General features: G+C 40.9%; 1 protein-coding gene across 2 annotated transcripts in view; it reads right to left on the bottom strand.

Annotated features, from left to right (window-relative positions):
- RAB2A (RAB2A, member RAS oncogene family) overlaps positions 1 to 15582 on the bottom strand; it is an 88045-nt gene extending 72463 nt beyond the window's left edge. The window contains exons 1-2 of one of the 2 annotated variants that reach the window (XM_031023880.2): positions 14850 to 15078; positions 14625 to 14695 (exon numbers count right to left, since the gene is read on the bottom strand). In XM_031023880.2, the coding sequence (XP_030879740.1) occupies positions 14625 to 14695; positions 14850 to 14941 (163 nt within the window). In that variant the 5' untranslated portion in view covers positions 14942 to 15078. Of the gene's footprint in view, positions 1 to 14624; positions 14696 to 14849; positions 15079 to 15255 lie in introns of those variants that run through there. The other variant, XM_006729454.3, reaches the window with a different exon arrangement.
- Between the last annotated feature and the right edge of the window lie 3966 nt (positions 15583 to 19548).

Below are 19548 nucleotides of genomic sequence, written 5' to 3'. Positions count from 1 at the left end.
AATATAAAAGTAGGAGCAAAAGTACAAACTGATTCTACAGGATTGTTAGGTGGGGGAATTATTCAAACAAATGAGACCATGTCTGATGGTATCATACCTGATATATAATTTGTAAAATGAAGTCAATAGGCACCTAGGATTACTGTGAGAACAAATATGAAAGCCAAAGCACAGCACTCAGCACACAGCTGGTGCTCAATGTTTGCTGAAAATCTGAGTATGTTACAAGCCATTCACTGCAATTAGAATGAATCCTCTCCATGCTCCTTCAGTACTTTGTGCCCAGTGCTATTACATTATCTTGTAATTTCTGTGGCAAATTGGTCTTCCCAATAGGATGAGATAGTCCTGTCCATTTTTCTAACTCTAGCACAAGGACTGCCCACATAGTACCTTAAATTTCTTTTAAAACAAAAACGAGGTGGGGAGGCCTGGGTGGCACAGTTGGTTAAGCGTCTGACTCTTGGGTTTGGCTCAGGTGGTGATCTCAGGGTCACGGGATCAAGCCCCAAGTGGGGCTCTGTGCTCAGCGTGGAGTCTGCTTGGGATTCTCTCTCCCTCTCCTTCTGCCCCTCCCGCTCATGCTCTCTTTCTCAAATAAAGAAATCTTTTTTTTTTTAAGATTTTATTTATTTATTTGACAGAGAGAGACAGAGCAAGAGAAGGAACACAAGCAAGGGGAGTGAGAAAGGGAGAAGCAGGCTTCCCGCTGAGCAGGGAGCCTGATGCGGGGCTCAATCCCAGGACCCTGGGATCATGACCTGAGCCGAAGGCAGATGCTTAACGACTGAGCCACCCAGGTGCCCCTCAAATAAATTTTTTAAAAAGTAAATAAAAATTAAAAAAATAAAAACAAAATGAGGGGTGCCTGGGTGCCTCAGTTGGTTGAGTGTCCAACTCTTGATTTCAGTTCAGGTTGTGATCTTAGGGTTGTGGGATTGAGCCCTGCATCATGCTCCGCACTGGGCACGGAGCCTGCCTGGGATTTTCTCTCCCTAAGCTCCTCCCCATCCCCTACCACTTGTGTGTGCACCCACACTCTCTCTCTAAAAAACCCAAAAAACAATACCAAAAAATAAAAACTAATCAAATCCTCTAATCTTTGCATAAATTCATCCTCCAAGCCCTAATATGTGTCAATCAAACCTCTATCTGAACAACTCCAGTAACAAACCAACTCACCACTTAACAAATTCTTTCCCTCTTTTTTTTTTTTTTTTAAAGTTTTTGTTTTTAAGTAATCTCTATACCCAATGTGGGCTTGAATTCACAACCCCAAGATCAAGAGTTGCATGCTCTTCCAGCTGAGCCAGCCAGGCACCCCCTCCCCTTTCCATTTCATAGGGAGTCCAAGTATCTCTTTTACTTATGGTCCTGGTTCTGCCCATGAAAACCTACAAAAGGTAGGTTTAAATCTCTTTTATTTGAATACCTAAGTATTAAAAGTCATTATTATATGTTCCTTTAAATCTTCTCTTTTTTTAAGTTAGAATGTTTCCATTATTTCGGAGCAGGGGGAGGGAAAATTAAAAACAAAAATGTTTCCCATGCCTGGGTGGCTCAGTTGGTTAAGTGTCTGCCTTCTGCTCAGGTCATGATCCCAGGGTCCTAAGACAGACTCTCGCATGGGGCTCCCTGCTCAGCGGGGAGTCTGCTTCTCCCATTCCCTCTGCCCCTCCCTCCTGCTCATGTGAGCTTTCTCCCCCCCACCCCTGCTCTCTCTCAAATAAATAAAAATTTTTAAAAAAATGTTTCCATTAGTTGGTTCCTACAATGTCATGGTTGATACAGTCTTCATACTACCCTGATTGGTCTCTTCAGCATAGACTCCAATGTTTAGATATCCCTCTGAAACAAGTTTCCATAATTGAATTGTAGAGTAGAATTATTACCTACCTTGTCTGTACATTATACTTTTATTAACCCAGCATCACATATATTCCTTTGTTGGTTTTATTACTCATCTGACTCATACTGAATGAAGTCATGTAAAACTTTAAGTGTTTAGACATGTGCTATTTACCAGCTGACCTCCATCTTGTATTTGTATGGTTGTTTTTATTTTTTTAAAAAGATTTTATATATTTTTTTATTTCAGAGAGAGAGAGAGCACGCATGTGCATCCCAAGCAGACTTCGCACTGAGCCCAATGCAGGCCTCCATCCCATGACCTGAGCCAAAATCAAGAGCCGCATGCTCAACTGATTGAGACACTCAGGTGCCCCTGTACAGTTGTTTTTAAAGTAAATATAAGGCTTTAATTTCATTAATTTCCATTTTGCTAAATTTAGCCAATTGTTCTGCCTGTTAAGGTAATTTTGGATTCTATCTGGTATAATCCACACATTAGCTCTTTTAACCAAACTGGATTTTATCCAAGTTGTTACTAATATGAAATGTAAAAAAATCAGGACTGAATGCAGCAGCATGCTCCCTCCAGCTTGCCTACAAGGGCAGCCCTTTATGGACACAGTTATTCAACCACTGAAAAATCCACCTAGCTTGGGGTGGCTCAGTAGGTTAAGCATCTGTCTCCGGTTTGGGTCACGATCCCAGGGTCCTGGGATCGAGCCCCACATTGGGCTTCCTGCTCAGCGGGAAGCCTGCTTCCCCCTCTCCCACTCCCCCTGCTTGTGTTCCCTCTCTCGCTGTCTCTCTCTCTGTCAAATAAATAAAATCTTAAAAAAAAAAAAAAAAACCCACCTAGCTGTGAAACCAGAATTTCTTCACCTTATACCAAGGGTTATAGTGACACATACTTTTACTCTGAAGACAGGTGAATCAATTCACCAAGTATACAATTATTGCTTTAATTTATAATTAATAACTTATTTCCCTATTTATTAATTTTTGAATCAAGTTAAGTAAAGCTTTGAGCACAGTGATTTTGGAAATGTGTACATTTACTTTGACCTTTGAAATGGTTAAGACTACAACTGAACTAACAATACTTTGTCCAAGGAGATAAAAAGATAACCTCTGATCAACAGATTCATTATACTGAAGACTTCTGTAGACCTAAAAAAACTGCCTCTTTCCAAAGGGGTTCAAAATCGAGAGAACTCATCCAAGAGGTGTATCAGGGTACCAAGAGTGGATGTAGAAGAAATCGAGGAAACAATTGATCTTACATCCCTTTCCTGAAGACTACTGAGAAAGAGCACCTCCTATTTGATATTATTCTCAATCTCAAGTGGCCTATAAGGATATCTGAGATAGGAAATGACTTTCCTTTATGGAGTCCAAAGAAAACTTCAGGATCAAAGAATCGCCATTTTGCATATTAACACGTGATTTTATTTCCTTCAACTCAAGTAATTACAGTTTGAAGTCAGCACAATGAATAGCTTTTTCTACAGACGAGATCTCCCCCCTCCCCCACTAACTTAATTTTAGGATGCTCAACAGATTAAAAAAATTATCTCTAAGATATTACTATTAATAAAGCACTTTGCAGCTTACAAGGCACCTGCACACTTTTTTTTTAACTTCAAATACAAAAATCCTGTGGGGTAGATACAAGCCAGGCATTCCTGCTGTCTTTTTCTGGAATGAGAAAGCAGAATTTGAAGAGGTTTGAACTTCACCAAGGTAACAAGCAGAGGAGCCTCTGAACAAATCAAGATATTGTAATTACAAGTATTAGGCTCTTCGAAAATTTTCAAGAGTGCTGTCTAAGCTAAAATAACCAGAGAGAACTTAGAATAACATATTTCAGTCAACCTTGGAACAACATGGGTTTGAACTGCATGAGTCCACTTATATGTGGATTTTTTCAATAAATAAAGTACTGTAAATGTATTTTCTCTTCCTTATGGTTTTCTACATAACATTTTATCTTTAGCTTACTTTATCATAAGAATACAGTATATATAACATACAAAGTATTTGCTAATTGGCTGTTTATATTATTGGTAAGGCTTCTGATCAACAGTATACAATTAGTAGTTAAATTTTTGAGGAGTCAAAGTCGTATGTGGATTTGACTGTGTGGGGGTTGGTGCCCCTAATCTCCATGTTATTCAAGGGTCAACTGTATTTGCCTCCTAGATGCATAGTAATTATTGCTAAAGGTGGACAAATGCTAAAGGAGTCATTCATCGACATTAATAACACTGGGGGCAGCAGAACAAGTGTGAATACACCACTTACACTGACATATCAACTGTAAATAAATGAAGGGAAACTAATGACATTTGAATTTCAAAGACAGCTATAAAGTTTGAAAAAAAAACACAAAAAAACAAAAACCCACAGCATTGGTGAACAAGCCTACAGGGTGTACTTGGCAGGTACTATATTCGTTTCATAAACAGGAAACTCAGGAATTTTAATTAATTGTTCATTTGGGCAAATAAGATTTAGTGACAGGTATCCTCTTTCCATTAGACTCTTTCTACATTGTCCTAAAAAGAAGAGGTGACGTTATACATGCTTGGGAAATCTGACCACCATATTGCTTCCTATGTGGGACACAGTAGGACATAACAGGACATAGTGCCTGCCTTATCCGAAAGCCCATGGCAAATGGGCATGCTTGTGATCTATGCCTTGATCCCTGCCCATGTGACTGAACAAAGGTGGGACCTGATGGCATAAATTAATTCAAATTCATCAATGACTGGGCGCCTGAGTGGCTCAGGGGGTTAGGTGTCCAACTCTGGATCTCAGCTCAGGTCTTGATCCCAGCATCCTGAGTTCAAGCCCTGAGATGGATTCCACTTAAAAATAAATAAATAAATTCACCAATGATTAAATTCTCCTAGTAAAAGCCTCTCAGACTGAATCTTTTAATAAAATAGCAATGGGCTTTATAAAAAAGAAAAAGGTCTTAAAGGCCTTAAAAAAAAAAGAAAAATGACAATAGGGCTGAAAGAACAAGAATGAGAGTTAACTGATAACTACTCCCAAGAATGATTTAGATTCACAGATAAAGCACATGTGCACACCTCGCACCCACAATTCCACTTCAAGGTCTATCTCCAGAATTCTAGCATACATGTTCAAGGAGGCACACACAAAAATAATCCATGTAGTATACTGCCTTTTTTTTTTTTTTTTAGATTTTATTTATTTGACAGAGAGCGAGCACAAGCAGGGTGAATAGCAGAGGGAGAAGAAGGCTCCCCGCTGAGCAGGGAGCCAATATGGGGCTCCATCCCAGGACCCTGGGATCACAACCTGAGCCAAAGGTAGCTGCTTGACCAACTGAGCCACCCAGGCACCCCTATACTGTCTTTTGTAACATGACAGACAACTCAGCCAAAAATTTCCTTAGGGGAAAAGAATGGGAAAAGTGTGGTATAGTCAAACAACAGGATATAATTAAAATTAAGCCAACAGAATGTAATTAAAATTAAACCAACCTAGCAATTAATACCAATAAAATAGAACAAAATATATTAATACTGATAAATCTCCCCAAATAATGTTGAACAAAAAAGTTTGGGAGCAAGTACAATAAAATTCCATTAATATAAAGTTGAAAAAAATACATAAACGATTGTTCACTGTTTACAAATACACACATACATATGTAGTAATCATTTGGAAACTTTCACAGAAATAATAAACACCAAATTCAGGAGAGTAGTTACCTCCAGGGACAAAGAGCAGTGAAGGGTATACAGGGGCTTCAACTGTATCTGTAATATTTATTTTCTAAACAAAGCACAACAAAATAAACCCTTCTTTCTTTTCCAAAGAAAAAAGGAGAAATGATGAAAAAGTATACACTAGGCAAATATGAACCAAAAAATAAGATTCAAAATTAATATCAAACACTTGAGTACCCACAACTACACTACCAAATAAATAATATGTAAAAAACAAACAACTCCACAGTATGTAAAAAGTGGAGGGTAACTTAATGACAAAGAAAAACTCTTCAGTGAGATGTAAAGACCTGAGCCCCATATACACCTTACAAATTAGCCCTCAAATTTAGGGGGGGGCGGTAAAAAATCACTCTGACAAAACTAAAACTAAAATAAAACAAAACCATTGTCATAATAGATGCTAACATCTTACCCCAAAACTCAAGAGACTATCAAGAATATACAGATAGCAAGTCTGATCTCATGAACATGTATGGAACCCTGAACCAACCATGTATACAATACACTTTTCAAGCACACACAGAATATGTACACACACTGACCAAGTAGTTGGCCACAAAATTAGCTTCAAAAACTGAAGAATCAATAAACACAATCTACATGCTCTTACCTATGTGAAATAAAGTCAGAAATCAATAATAAAAACATTGTTAAAAAGAAAAAAAAAAAACATGTTTAAAACAAAAAACACATGGGGTGCCTGGCTGGCTCAGTTGGTAGAGCATGTAACTCTTGATCTCAGGGTTGTGAGTTTGAGCCCCACATTAGGTATAAAGAATACTTAAAATAAAATCTTAAAAAAAAACAAAACCCCCCAAAACAAAAAACACACAAAGCACCTCGGTGGTTCAGTCAGTTAAGCGTCTGCCTACAGTTCAGGTCATGATCCCAGGGTCCTGGGATAGAGCCCCGTGTGGTCGGGCTTCCTGCTCAGCAGAGAGTCTGCTTCTCCCTGACCCTCTGCCCCTCTTCCCTGCTCGCACGCTTGTGCTGGCTCTCTCTTTCTCTCTCTCAAATAAATAAAATCTTTGGAAACAAAAACAAAAAAAAAACCCCCCAAAAACACACATCCCTAATTATCTCAAGGGTCGAAAGAAAAGCCATGACAAGAAAACATTTCAGAGTGGCCAGTTCCCTAACACTTGTTTATAATTTTTCTTGGTTTCCTACGGGCACGCTTTAAATTATTAGCAAAACTTGTTTTCTTGAGCTAGGTGGAGTAGATTTCCATTCTTTATAATCAAAAAGGTCCTTCTAGAACAAAACCCTACAATCTTTCTAAATCATGAGTGGACTTGAATGGTCATGTAGACTAAATTAAGCAAAGGTGCTAAATATATATATATCTGGAATAGAATGAATCTTGATGAATAATTTTGGATCTTGTTAAAACAATGTTGATAAAATAAGGAACTTTCCATAAAAACTTTCTGCTACATGCAAACAAATATAGTAAAAATATAGTAAGTGCAAGAAAACACCAATATAGTTAGGAAAGAAACGATTAAGAGTCAAGGATGTTAGACTCCTCAAAGTATCAGCTGGCCACAAACTAGCAAGCTAAGCAGGGATGTGGGTGGAAAAAGATCAACATATTAGGATACACAGAGGACAAAAGAAATTATTTTTGCTATGAACAGCATTACTCAAACCTATACAGCACTGGTCAAGTTCATGTTACTCTTTCAACACACATGGGGGAAATTACGGTAACATTCAAAGAAGCAGGATATAAAGTTAAGACAAAATAGTAACCATTTCTCATTCAAGTCACTATTATGTATCTTATCTCATTTATTCATTCCATTTTACAGATGAGGACACCAAAGCAGATTAAAGATGTTGCCCAAGCTCATACAGCTGATAAGGAGCAGAGAAAGGACTTTATTCTTGTTTTATATAGGACTTCATTGTTGTTTTATCCTTTATCCCCCTTTTGCATGACTGGATGTGGTGTCTGTTTTAGTAAAGGGGACTGAGGGACTATGTACTCCCATAACAATTCAACAAACCAAGCAGCTGTTGGTAAGCCAACAAAAGAGGTCTGAACGGAATTTGTGGGAATCAAGAAATACGTATGATATGGTAGAGCATGGACTTTGGAGTCAGAAAGACCTGGGTTCAAATTCCAAATTCCAGCTTAGTCAGTTACTAGCTCTGTGATGTGACAGCCTCCCTTTCCTCACCTGTAAAATGGAGCCTTCATCATGGATATTACTGTTCAGATTCAATGAGTTGTACCAGTAGAAAAGACCCTATAAATATTTAAATATACTGGTTGTATATTTACATTCTTTACTACACTACCCTGTAGCCTTTTAAAGACGAATCAGAGGAAAAATGCCTTTCAAGACCCATGATCAGGAATAATTAAGTATACGCATACATGCTTTGAAAAAAAAAATAATGCATACTATAATTAAAGTAAATGAGCAGGGTTCTCTGCATAGCTTAAGTGCCCACTTCAAAAAGGTGTACACAAAAAGTCAAGTATTAATGTTGCTTCTGACTTTACTGTTTCTATTTACTGTTTCTCCTTTGCCCTCAGCTGTAGGCAGAATGCCACTCCCCACAAAGAAATGTACACCCTAATCCCTAGAACCTGTGACTATGTTACTCTACATGGCAAAAGGCACTTTGCAGATGTGATTAAAATTACAGACTTTGAGATGAGATTATCCTGGATTATCCAGATAAAGCCAATTTAATCACACAAGTCTTTACTCGCAGAGAACCTTCCCCAACTTCGGTTAGAGAGATGGGATGACCTGACCTACTGTTGCTGTGCCTGAAGATGGGGGAAGAGGACCGGAGGCCAAGGAATGTGGGTATGCGGGGGGCTCTAGAAGCGGAGAGCAGTCCTCAAGACGACAGCCAGCAAGAAAATGGAGATCTTAGCCCCACAGCTGCAAGAAAGTATATTCTACCAACAACCTGAAAGAGCAACCTGAATCCCTCAAAGAGGGAACCAGTCCTGCTGAAACCTTGATGTCAGCCTGCTGAGAAACATGTCAGACTTCCGACATATGCTGATATGTACATGAACTTATATAGAACTTTAGAACTGTAAGATAATAAATTTGTGTTCTCTGAGCTGCTTTAGTGTATGGGGGTTTGTTATGGTAGCAAAACTAATGTACCTTCTTCCTCCCATTTGAATAAAAACGATCATAAGTTTTTATATAAATGTCCTTAAATCCTTTTTGAAACAAAAAGAAACAAATTGGCCAATGCATGTAGCCTACCCAGTAGGCTACCCAGCACACACTTATGATTTTCTGAAGCACCAGCTCTGCGCCAGGCACTGTCTTGCTCCAAGAGCTTCACTGCAGTGTGCATCACCAATATTCATTTTCTTCCTTTCTCCCTCAGATCTGACCAGAAACACACTGTCAGCCACACCTGAAAATAGGAACATTTTGAAGAGCAAACTGGGAGAAACTTAAAGAGCTACATCATAGCTGTGAAGAGTAAAAACTTACAAGGAAAGAAGTACATAAATAACTTGCCCCAAATGACGCTCAGTTTCTTCACCTACAAAATGGTAACCTCATATATCTTTTGAAGCAATAAAAAATGAAAGGCTTTTGATACTGTGTACAAACTAGAAGAAGTGTGAAGAATGGCTCATAAGAATCTACTACATAGACAGTACCAAAAACTAATGTGATGAAGAATTCCATATAGATTCAGCCTGGATATACTTTAGGGATTAATTTAAAATTCCAGAGAGCAGAAAATTTGACAATAGGAAAAAAAAGATAAATTCTAGAAAAATATATACAAAGGCCCATGACGGACCTGCAGAGGAATGCCATAGTACTACCACTAAAAATAGTGCTTGTAGGGGCACCTGGGTGGCTCAGTCGTTAAGCGTCTGCCTTCGGCTCAGGTCATGATCCCAGGGTCCTGGGTTCGAGTTCCGCATCGAGCTCTCTGCTCAGGGGAGAGCCTGCTTCTCTCTCTCCCTCTGCCTCTCCCCCTGCTTGTGCTCTCTCTCTCAAATAAATAAATGAAGTCTTTAAAAAAATTAAAAATAGTGCTTTTAAAAAATATAGATGTCCAGGATTCACTGCAGGTCATCTTAAACAGCATCTCCAAGGATAATACCCAAGCTGTTTGCATTGAGAAATTCTGTAAGAATTAAAAGGGAGGTGACTACATGTGAATAATAGCAGAGGGAATCTAGCATCTTTTTGCCAGGTGTCTTTTATTTTTAAGTGAAGAACAGCAGCTAGAATGTATTCTAAAACTTGAAAATAAATGAACCAAATGGGAAAGTTTCACATAGAAAGCAAAGAAAAGCTAGAAAGGGGGACAAGGGAGGTCAGTATTCGGCTGCAGCTTTTGTAGCAAAGGACACAGCCTCAGAGATCAGGATGAGCAAAGAATAACAAAATGGAGCAAGCACAGCTGGGCCAGAGTGAGAGGGAAAAACAGCTGAGCTGGCAAAATTAGGATCTGCTCAAAAAAAACAGCAAAATTACTGGCTACTGCAAGAGGCAATGAGCTGGGGAGATAAAATGGGAGAGAGGGATCAGAGCTGCAGATAGAGGAGAAAATTCATTTCATGGTGGAGCAGGAACAGAATGAGAACAAAAGGGACAAGAGCACCGAGGAAGAAGAGAGGGGCATTATTTGAGATGAGGAGGAGGCAGGTTCACCAGGAGAGATGAGGGAAAAAAAGACAAGAACGGGACCATGGCATCTATGACTCAACAGAAGTCTCAGTAGCAATATACATGTTAGGGGAAGCAAGCAGCAAACAAACTGGTTAGAAGAGAAAGAGAAAAGGAAAGGGCTAGTCAAAGATCTTGAAAGACTACAAATAACATGCATAAAGCAACAATTTAAGTAGACCAGAATATACTGTCTAGGGCCGCCCGGGTGATGCAGTCAGTTAAGTAGCCGACTCTTGAGTTTGGCTGAGGTCATGATCTCAGGGTCCTGGGATCGAGCCCCGCGTTGGGCTCCATGCTCAGCGTGGAGTCTGCATCAGATTCTCTCTCTCTCTCTCTCTCTCTCTGCCCCTCCCACCTGTGCTGTCTCTCTCTAAAATAAATAAATAAAATCTTTATTTTATTTATTTATTTTTTAAAGATTTCATTTATCTATTTGACAGAGAGAGACACAGTGAGAGAGAGAACACAAGCAGCGGGAGTGGGAGAGGGAGAAGCAGGCCTCCCGCCGAGCAGGGAGCCCGATGAGGGGCTCGATCCCAGGAGCCTGGGATCATGACCTGAGCCGAAGGCAGACGCTTAACGACTGAGCCACCCAGGCACCCCAAATAAATAAAATCTTTAAAAAAAAAATATACTGTCTAAATTCTAGATGATGTTAAAAGGTATGCTTCAGACATGTTTTAGCTCTCTCACTGAATAAAACAAACACATCTAAAACAGACAAAATGAAACAATATAGAGATGCAAAAGTTCCACAACTATGAAGAAAAGCAAGGGAAGGATTAATACAGAATTCAAGCTGGTGGAAGCCTGGGAAAGGAAGACATAGGTGACGGGGATCTGTGTTTCTTTAGCATGGGTGTGTAATAATTCATTACTGTTCTTTAAAACTATTAAACTATACATACATAATATATACATATATATGCTTTTTATATGCATGCTATATTTCATCATAAAATAAGTGGAATTTTTCTACCTTCGAATTTCTTAGTTTTTCCCCGTTTGTTTTTTGAAGATAATCTAACAAACTTGTTCATATAATTAAATAAAATTGTTGGTGTTTCTGGCCTCAGGTTTTGCAACAACGAGCTTCACTTCAGACCTAGTGAATCAAAATCTCTGGGGTTTGGGCCACTGAATCTTTATTTTAAAAAAAGAAAAAAACACCCTAGGTGATTCACAAGAACCTAAAGAAACTCAAGTTTGAGTCTCCCACAGGACAGTTCTTCCTTCTGTCACAGCTCTAAAGCTCTAGAGAATCTGATGCCATCTTTCCCCAAGTCCTCTAGGATTTTGCCTCTATGTTGCATTTTTTTTGACCGTTCAACTTCAGGTCTGCCCTATCTTCATACACATACACACTCAACACCCTCTCACATTCCTGCCAGCCTGATCTTGCAGTCAACTCTTCACTTCTCACTCTTTCCCTCTCTTTCACAGTCTTCAATAAAATGGCTCACACTATGGCTCTATTTTTAATTTTCTAAAATCACCAGTAAGTAGTATATGTGAGATTGACTGATCAAGCAGTAAACATGCACTTCCAACTACCTACCAGACATTTCCCCCATGCCCACCTGGCAAATCCTTTCGCATCCTTCTAATTTCAGCTCAAGTATCACCTCCCAAATAAAGCCTTGCAGCACCTCCTCCAAGGACCCAGCTACTTATCTATTATAAATTTTACTTATTTTCTTATATAGCACTTGTCCTCTAAAGATTTTAAGAAAAATAAAAAAAAAATAAAAGCGTGTGGGAGAGGGGAGAAGGGGAAACAAAGAATGAAGGAAGAGTGGAGGGGATGAGTATGACGCAATAGGGAGTAGTGGGGTTTGTTAACAATCTTAAAAGAATGGATGAACAAGAGTTGGTCAGGTGAAAAAGTTTTGACCTAACCTTCCTTTTCTTCTTTTTTGGGTGGGGGGGGCAAGGCAAGAGGGTCATTTCAGATAGAATACAACTGGGTTTGAGCTTTTGTGTGCCTAGTTGAGTGGCACAGAAGAGAAGGGACGGTTGGTAATCTAGTTAAAATGGTAGGCAGTTGCCAGAATTTTAGGAGCAACAATTACAGGTTTATTACAATTTTTCTCTTTCCATATTTGATAATTATCTGGTTATGCTATTAGGCCAGGCTTGTTAAAAACCAATTTCCACTTTATATCTAGATTTAAATGACACGTTTACCTAAATGATTTTTCAGGAACAAGACACTTCCAATGAAAAATTTTAAAGCTACATTTAACTGCATTTGGCCCCAGAGTTAAGAAAACAAATATTTCAACAGTATCATCATGATCATGGGAAAAGTTTTTTAAAAAATCTCTTCTATGAAGCTGGAACTCTGAAAAACAAAATGTGCATGGTACTTTCACATTTGTCCTCATTTTATCTCATTACTGAGAGAAAAGGAAAAGTTAAAAATGAGCAATTATAAACTAGGGAAAGTGAGAAACAGGAAAAGTAGAAATTTTCCTCATTCTAAGACACATATTTTTCATACTATGACTTTTGAAGACATCAGGATAGGTATCACACTACTGATTTAATATCATCTTTTTTGTGGGGAGGGCCACATTAAGTGTACCTTACAACTGTGCATATATTTGGAATTAAGGAAACACGGTAAAGGATTTTAGCCAAAGTCGGTTAAAAAAGTGGCAGAATCGGGCTAAAAAATCCTACAGTCAAGTTATTAATGTATATTAACATGAACATAGTGGCCTGTTTGGCTATTCTTTCATCAATTTAACTAAATGTACAGGGCCTTCTACTAGGCTCTTCCTGAAATGCAAAGCTATACTAAACATCTTTTCTGCTCTCCAGAGGTACATAATCAAATACAGATGTCTACACAAGTATCTGTAAAACAGTCTGGCATTAATATCAGAAAAATACAAAGTGTGAAACATCCAGATAAAGGAGTAGTAGTCACTGCCAGCCAGGATACCAGAAAAAGCCTGACACATCAAAAGAGCTTAATGTATGCTGACTCTGAAAGCATTATGGAAGACCTGGGTTAGACTTTGAAGGACTGATAGAATTTCCACAGAGAAGGCACTCCAAGCAGAGGGAGCAGAAAGAACCAGGAAAAAGCACAGAAATCAGCCACTGGGTCTCACTGGCAGAAGGCAGGGAATAGTGGGAAAGAAGGCTAGCAAAGAAAACAGAGGCTAAAATAATGGAGTTCCTGGAAGGTCAAACTAAAGAATGTGAGCAGAGGAACAGTCTCCTAACAGCCAGGTTTCACGAAGATTAATCTGACAGTAAACTAGATTGGCTGGGGTGGGGAGAAAATACTGCTGTCAAGTATTCAGTGCTGAATAGCAACGGCAGGAAAGGAGTGTCTTCCCTTTAAACTGCCTGGGGGTTATTTTTGAACGAGGGCAAATTCCAAGAGCACAGAGCACCAGCTTGCTACGATTTGTAGCTCCACTACTCCCAGAACAATACTCTACCCACAGTAGATGCTCAATTAATAAGCTGAAAGAAGGCAACCTGCAAAGGATAATTTGCATCTTCACCACTGCTAAATGTCTACATTCACTCTTCTTTCTACCTCTCAAACACATTCATATCATAATTAACATAAAGTCCCTCTCCAACTCGGGTTTACAGCTTAAATAAAACTTTTCTAATAGGCTTTGGACCCAATTCCTTCTCCTTCAAAACATGCCACAGCTTTTTTTTTTAAAAAAGTACATACATTTGCTAATAAACATTTGCAAAACATTCCTCTACCCAAGACATTACATAGAAAACCATCCAGACTCTGTACAGACACACATCAAAAAAACCTTGCTAAAAAGACATGTTTACAGCAGCAAGTTTTTTAGGCTGCAATCAACATGCTTCTTGTGTTACTTATTGAATCTGCTACATCACTAGTGCAACCACAAGCTGCTGCTTACGTTTCCAAAGTTGTGCAAAGGGCCCAAAGTTGTGCAAGAGCCCTCACTGAAATCAGACTCTGGTATATAAATAGTTATAACACCTGAACAAGCCTTAGTTTTATTATTAGATTCAAAATAATGCCAAAATCACAGGTATTAAATATTTTACAATGAGTTTGTTTACTTATCTGTGAAATATAGTCAGATGTTATTTCAAGTGAGAACAGCTGAATTTCTTTCTGCTTCCAATGTACATCGGGTCACCTGAAAATTGGCAGTTGCGACCCTCAATCTGATATATCCAAGAAATCACAGTGCCCCCAACACACGCACAGGCACACTACACGCAAGCACACACCCAGAGCACTGAACGGCCTTGCATTACTACCAAATAACCCCAGTTTACACGTGGCAAAATCGACAGAACTTACACGCTTTAATGACCTCGAAAGGGACTCCCCAGCCGCCAAGCGATGGGATAGGACTTATTCTGACTTGGGATCTGAGGGTGTTAAACAAAAATTTTTTAAAGGTTCCCTGCTCTCCTTCTCAGCTGGCTGTCCCCCACCAGGAGCACTTTGCCCAGCCCCTGACAGATGCGTGTAGGATGGAAAAGGTGGGACTGATCAGGAAATCCAAGACCCTCCTCCCATCACCTTCTGCTCTCTTCTGCCTGCCTTTTTCTTTCTCGAGGGCGGCGAAGAGGCCCAAGGTGAGGTAAGGGGCCCTGGCGAGCGGGTGCAATCATCTAAGTCAGGCCCTGACCGCCCTCGGCTGGGCCGCTCCTCCTGTCACACAGTTCCTAGATCTTAAGCCGCAAACGGCTGCCGCGACCCCCAGCTGCAGGGCTGCCCGGGGCGGGGGCCGCGGACAGGGCCTGGCCAGGCCGCGGCCGCTCGCAGTGCCCACGTCACCAGCTCCAGCACTGCGGAAATGGAGCGGCGCGGCCGGCAGGGAGGCGCCGGGCGGCGTTGGCGCCCGCACCCCTGCCAGACGCCGTTTGCCCCTCAGCCCGGGCCCGGAGGCCGCCGACGCCCGCCTGGCCGCACCCCGGGCCCTCACCTGTGTCGCCAATGATGATGTACTTGAAGAGATAAGCGTACGCCATGGCCGCGGCCGCTCGGTGCCAGGGCACACGGCTCCTCCTCCTGCTACTGCTCCTCCTCCTCCTCCGCGCCCCTCACCCCGGCGCCGCTCGGCCTCGAAACGCCAGGCCCCGCCCGCCGCAGCCGTCGCCGTCGCCGTCAGCCGCCGGGAGTGAGGGGCCGAGACGATGCCGGACAAACTGACACCCGCAGAGCCGATGGAGACAGCTCCCGGCCGAGCTCAGTCGAACAATAACAGCCGCCGCGGCGCCTCCGCCCCGCCTCCGCGTCGACCCGGAAGTGCTGCCGCCGTCGGCGCCGCGGAGGAAAGGGGAGGAACCCCGCACGCCGGCCGGAGCCCCGCCCAGCCAGAGCCCCGCCCCGCCCCGCCGGAGCCCCGCCCAGCGCCGAGCCGGCCGCGCCCCGGCCGCGCCCCGTCCACCCCGAGCCAGGGCGAGGCCCGGCGCCGGTCGTTCCGGCACGTTTGAGCGGGCGACTCCGGCGGCCGGGAGACGCTGAGGGAGGGCAGGGAAGTGGAACGTTCGGTTCCGTCGCCGCGACGCGCATGGGCGCCGCGTCTTTCCGCCTTGCAGTGGGGGCGCGGGGCACGTGTGGGAAGGCAGAGGTCGCGTTCGGTGCGGGGCCCCGCCCTGGGCTTATGAAAAGGTGTTTGAAAATGGTGGGTTGGAGGGCGATGATATTTCCGTGTTTGGGGACCAGGACTTGACAGAGGAAATGGAGTTATTTGTAAACTGCAAACCGTAAATCAGAGAATATGAAGTAAATTATGGTATGCCCTATGGTGGAATATTACACGGCTCTTAAAAAAAAGCCTGACAGGCAAAAACAAGGCACAAATCGGTGCATACATGCATGTTTATATTATATGTATTACTTATCTAGAAGATATATAACAATTATGTTATGCTAAATAGTTATTGTAATTATGCTATTATATTATGCTAAATGTGTTCATATATTTGTAAATTATATTTTATTGTCATATAGATAATATATATATTTTTACCATTTTACAAAAAAAAAAGTGACAAGGGTGCACCAAAATACCCGTATGTGTGTAGTCAACCTGAAAGGAAACACAACTGGCACCAGGGGGAGGGTGGATGGGCATGGAGGAAAGATCTACTTTTCCCTGAATTTTTCATGTGCAGTTTGAACTTTTTTGCAGTGTTCATGAATTACCTATTGAAAAAAGATGTTTAAAGGAAAAAACAAAGCAACTTTTTTGTTCATTCAACTAACATTTATTAAGTACATACTATGTTTCTGCATTGCTAGGCATTGCAACTGAAGGCAGACCCTGTTCAAAGGAGCACAGTTTTCAAGGAGGAGGTAGTAGAGTTCGTTTAAGTGTTAGGATAGGTTACCTAGAGAAGATGCTGTTTGAACCAGGCTTATGGATGATGAGTAAGAGTTTGTCGAAAGGACAAAGGTTTGGGAATGAGAGATGAAGCTCAGGCAAAGGAGCAGAGTCTGCAAAGTTCATGGCTCGGTTGATGGAATTTAAAGTTGCTTGAGGAAGCTCATTTACCAACCCATATCCTCTAATGTAGTAGAGGATATGTACTGAACAGCATCACTCCATTCCTGAGATGCACAGGAGTTGTAATGATAGCTTGCTACCTGCCAGTATAATCTGATGAAAACAGCAAAGACTCGATGTTCAAGTCCTTTGAGCCTCATTTTCCTTATCTGGACAATGTAGATAATAACTGCCTCACAAAGTCAATTTAGGATCAAATAAGATATTGTATGTGGAGGTATTTTATAAATTATGAAAAATACATACTTAATACATAACTTTTAGTACTGAATAATTAAAATTACCTTGAGTTCATATTTTATTTTTTTAAGATTTTATTTACTCAAGAGAGAGAGAGCACAAGTAGGCGAGGGGCAGAGGGAGAAGGAGACTCCCCACTGAGCAGGGAGCCTGGCATGGGGCTCCATCCCAGAACCCCGGGATCATGACCTGAGCCGAAGGTGGATACTAACCCACTGAGCCACCCAGGTGCCCCAAGAACTCATGTTTTAAAATCAGATCCATTCCTGGCTTTATGTCTCTACCTTTATTTTCTTTCTATATTTAATTCATAATATTTTGTTATATTTTCTCTATGCCTATATGCTGTCTTAAATCCTCTTTGAAACAATACAGGGCATAAATAAAAACCACAAGCTTCATTTGAAACATTTGATTTAGCCCCCAAAATCCAAAAACATTTTTCAAGAAAAATTCCTCAGGCAAAATGACAGAAATAAACCTCTTTTCCCCTAAGTGGTAGTGTACTTCCTGGGATTTTCCATTCAGTTTGATTCTCAGCTATTTCACTCCCTTGGGCATGAATTCTGATAACCTCATCTCTCAGTCTTACATCATATTTGGTCTGAAGGTCAAAACTGTGAAGTTTAAAGATTGTTAGACTACATTCTCTAAGGTCTGCTCATTGAAGTTCTCCACGACATTTTAAAATACAGTATTATATTGAAATTTTGCATTTACTGTTCCCAATCAAACTTCTGTGCTTACATTTTCTCTGGTTTTGATTGCTCTCAGACTGTGGAAAGAAGAAGCAGTGGGGTGGGTGGGATGGGAGAGGGGTGGTTTGAAATAGTGGAATCCACAGATTCTTACTTTAGTTTCCGTGGTTCCTTAGCTAGTCCTTGAATGCACGCTGAGGGCTCTGGGATCCTCCAGAAATAGTATGCAAAATGTTGTATGTGTTTGCATATATGTAATTTTATGGGGGAAATTCTTGTACGGGGCTGTGACCCAGAAATCATTAAGAACCACTGTGAAATGTTTTCTTTCAGCCATTTGTAAATGCCATGATGGAACTAACTTTCCAGGAAATACTTAATCAGCTCAGTGTCAGTGTTAGAGAAAGAAAACTAGGTTCAAATCCTGACTTTAGTACTTATCAGTTGATAAATTGATGGATAAATTACCAAACGCTCTAAGCCTTAGTTGTCTCAGGAGATGACACAAAGTTTCTAGCACAATGTCAAACTCATTGTAGACATTAAATAAACATTAAAATTATTTCCTCCTTCCTTTCATCCTTTCCCCGTTCTCCACCTCCAACCTGTCACTAAGAATGATTAGGAGTTCCCATGAGCCCAAGAGAGACCCTGCCTTAAAGTAGACTAGACTCTCTTTGTGCTAAGTCATGGGTAGCTTTGGCCTGATGAAGTCCACAGGAGAGGTAATGTGTCATTTTAGAGGACAGAATTTTGTTCTGGGAAATGAGAGTAGATTTTTACAGAGGGAGAGTCATTTAAGTTGGGCCTTAAAGGGCATCATCTTTCATAGTTATTGCTTTAACTGATTCTTTTCAGATGCTCCAACAGCCCTCCCCTTTGTTCTTTACTCAGCTTATCCACCTCATCTACCATTTATATTCTACTTGGGTAACACACTTAATATTCCCTGTTTTCTTTTTTTAAAATTTTATTTATTTAGCAGAACAAGAGAGCAGGAGAGCACAAACAGTGAAAGTGGCAGAAGGAGAGGGAGAAGCAGACCCCCCGCCGAGCAGGGAGCCAGACACAGGGCTCGATACCAGGACCCCGGGATCATGACCCGAGCCGAAGGCAGTCACCCAACCAACTGAGCCACCCAGGCCCCCCCTCCCTATTTTATTTTCTATTTGTGGCCTATTTCTGACCCCTTGTCAAAGCCAGAAATGACTATTCTCTCTCTTCCACTTCATTCTGCTTATCCTTCAAAAGTTTACTTGAAGAATATAAATTTAATGATCACAAATTCATATCCTTAGTCAATGTGTGTGTAGGTGTTTGAAGAAACTTTCTTTTATACATAGGCTATTCTTTTTACCAATGGACTGATCATTTGTAATAAAGGAGACCTACATAAGTGCACAGATGAAACAGTGAATATTAGAATAATAAGCTCACGTTATAAAATAGTAGATTAAAAAGTATAACTACATAAAATACTTTGAATTATTAATTTAAAAAAAACCTTAAAGTGAGCTAAAACCCAGGACAGTGGTCTTAATTAACTACTTTTTTTTTAAGATTTTATTTATTTATTTGAGAGAGAGAGAGGGCATGAGAGAGAGCACAAGTAGAGGGTGGGGCAGAAGGAAAGAGAAACAGACTCCCCACCACAGACTCCCCACTGAGCAGGGAGCCCAATGCAGGGCTCCATCCCAGGACCACAGGATCATGACCTGAGCCAAAGGCAGACGCCTAACCAACCGAGCCACCCAGGCGCTCTAATTAA

The sequence above is a fragment of the Leptonychotes weddellii genome, chromosome 4 (assembly GCF_054177405.1).
Source record: "Leptonychotes weddellii isolate Sample4059 chromosome 4, ASM5417740v2, whole genome shotgun sequence".
NCBI lineage: Eukaryota > Metazoa > Chordata > Mammalia > Carnivora > Phocidae > Leptonychotes > Leptonychotes weddellii.
Note: the sequence above shows the minus strand (reverse complement) of the source record. Positions and strands in the feature narration are given on the sequence as shown.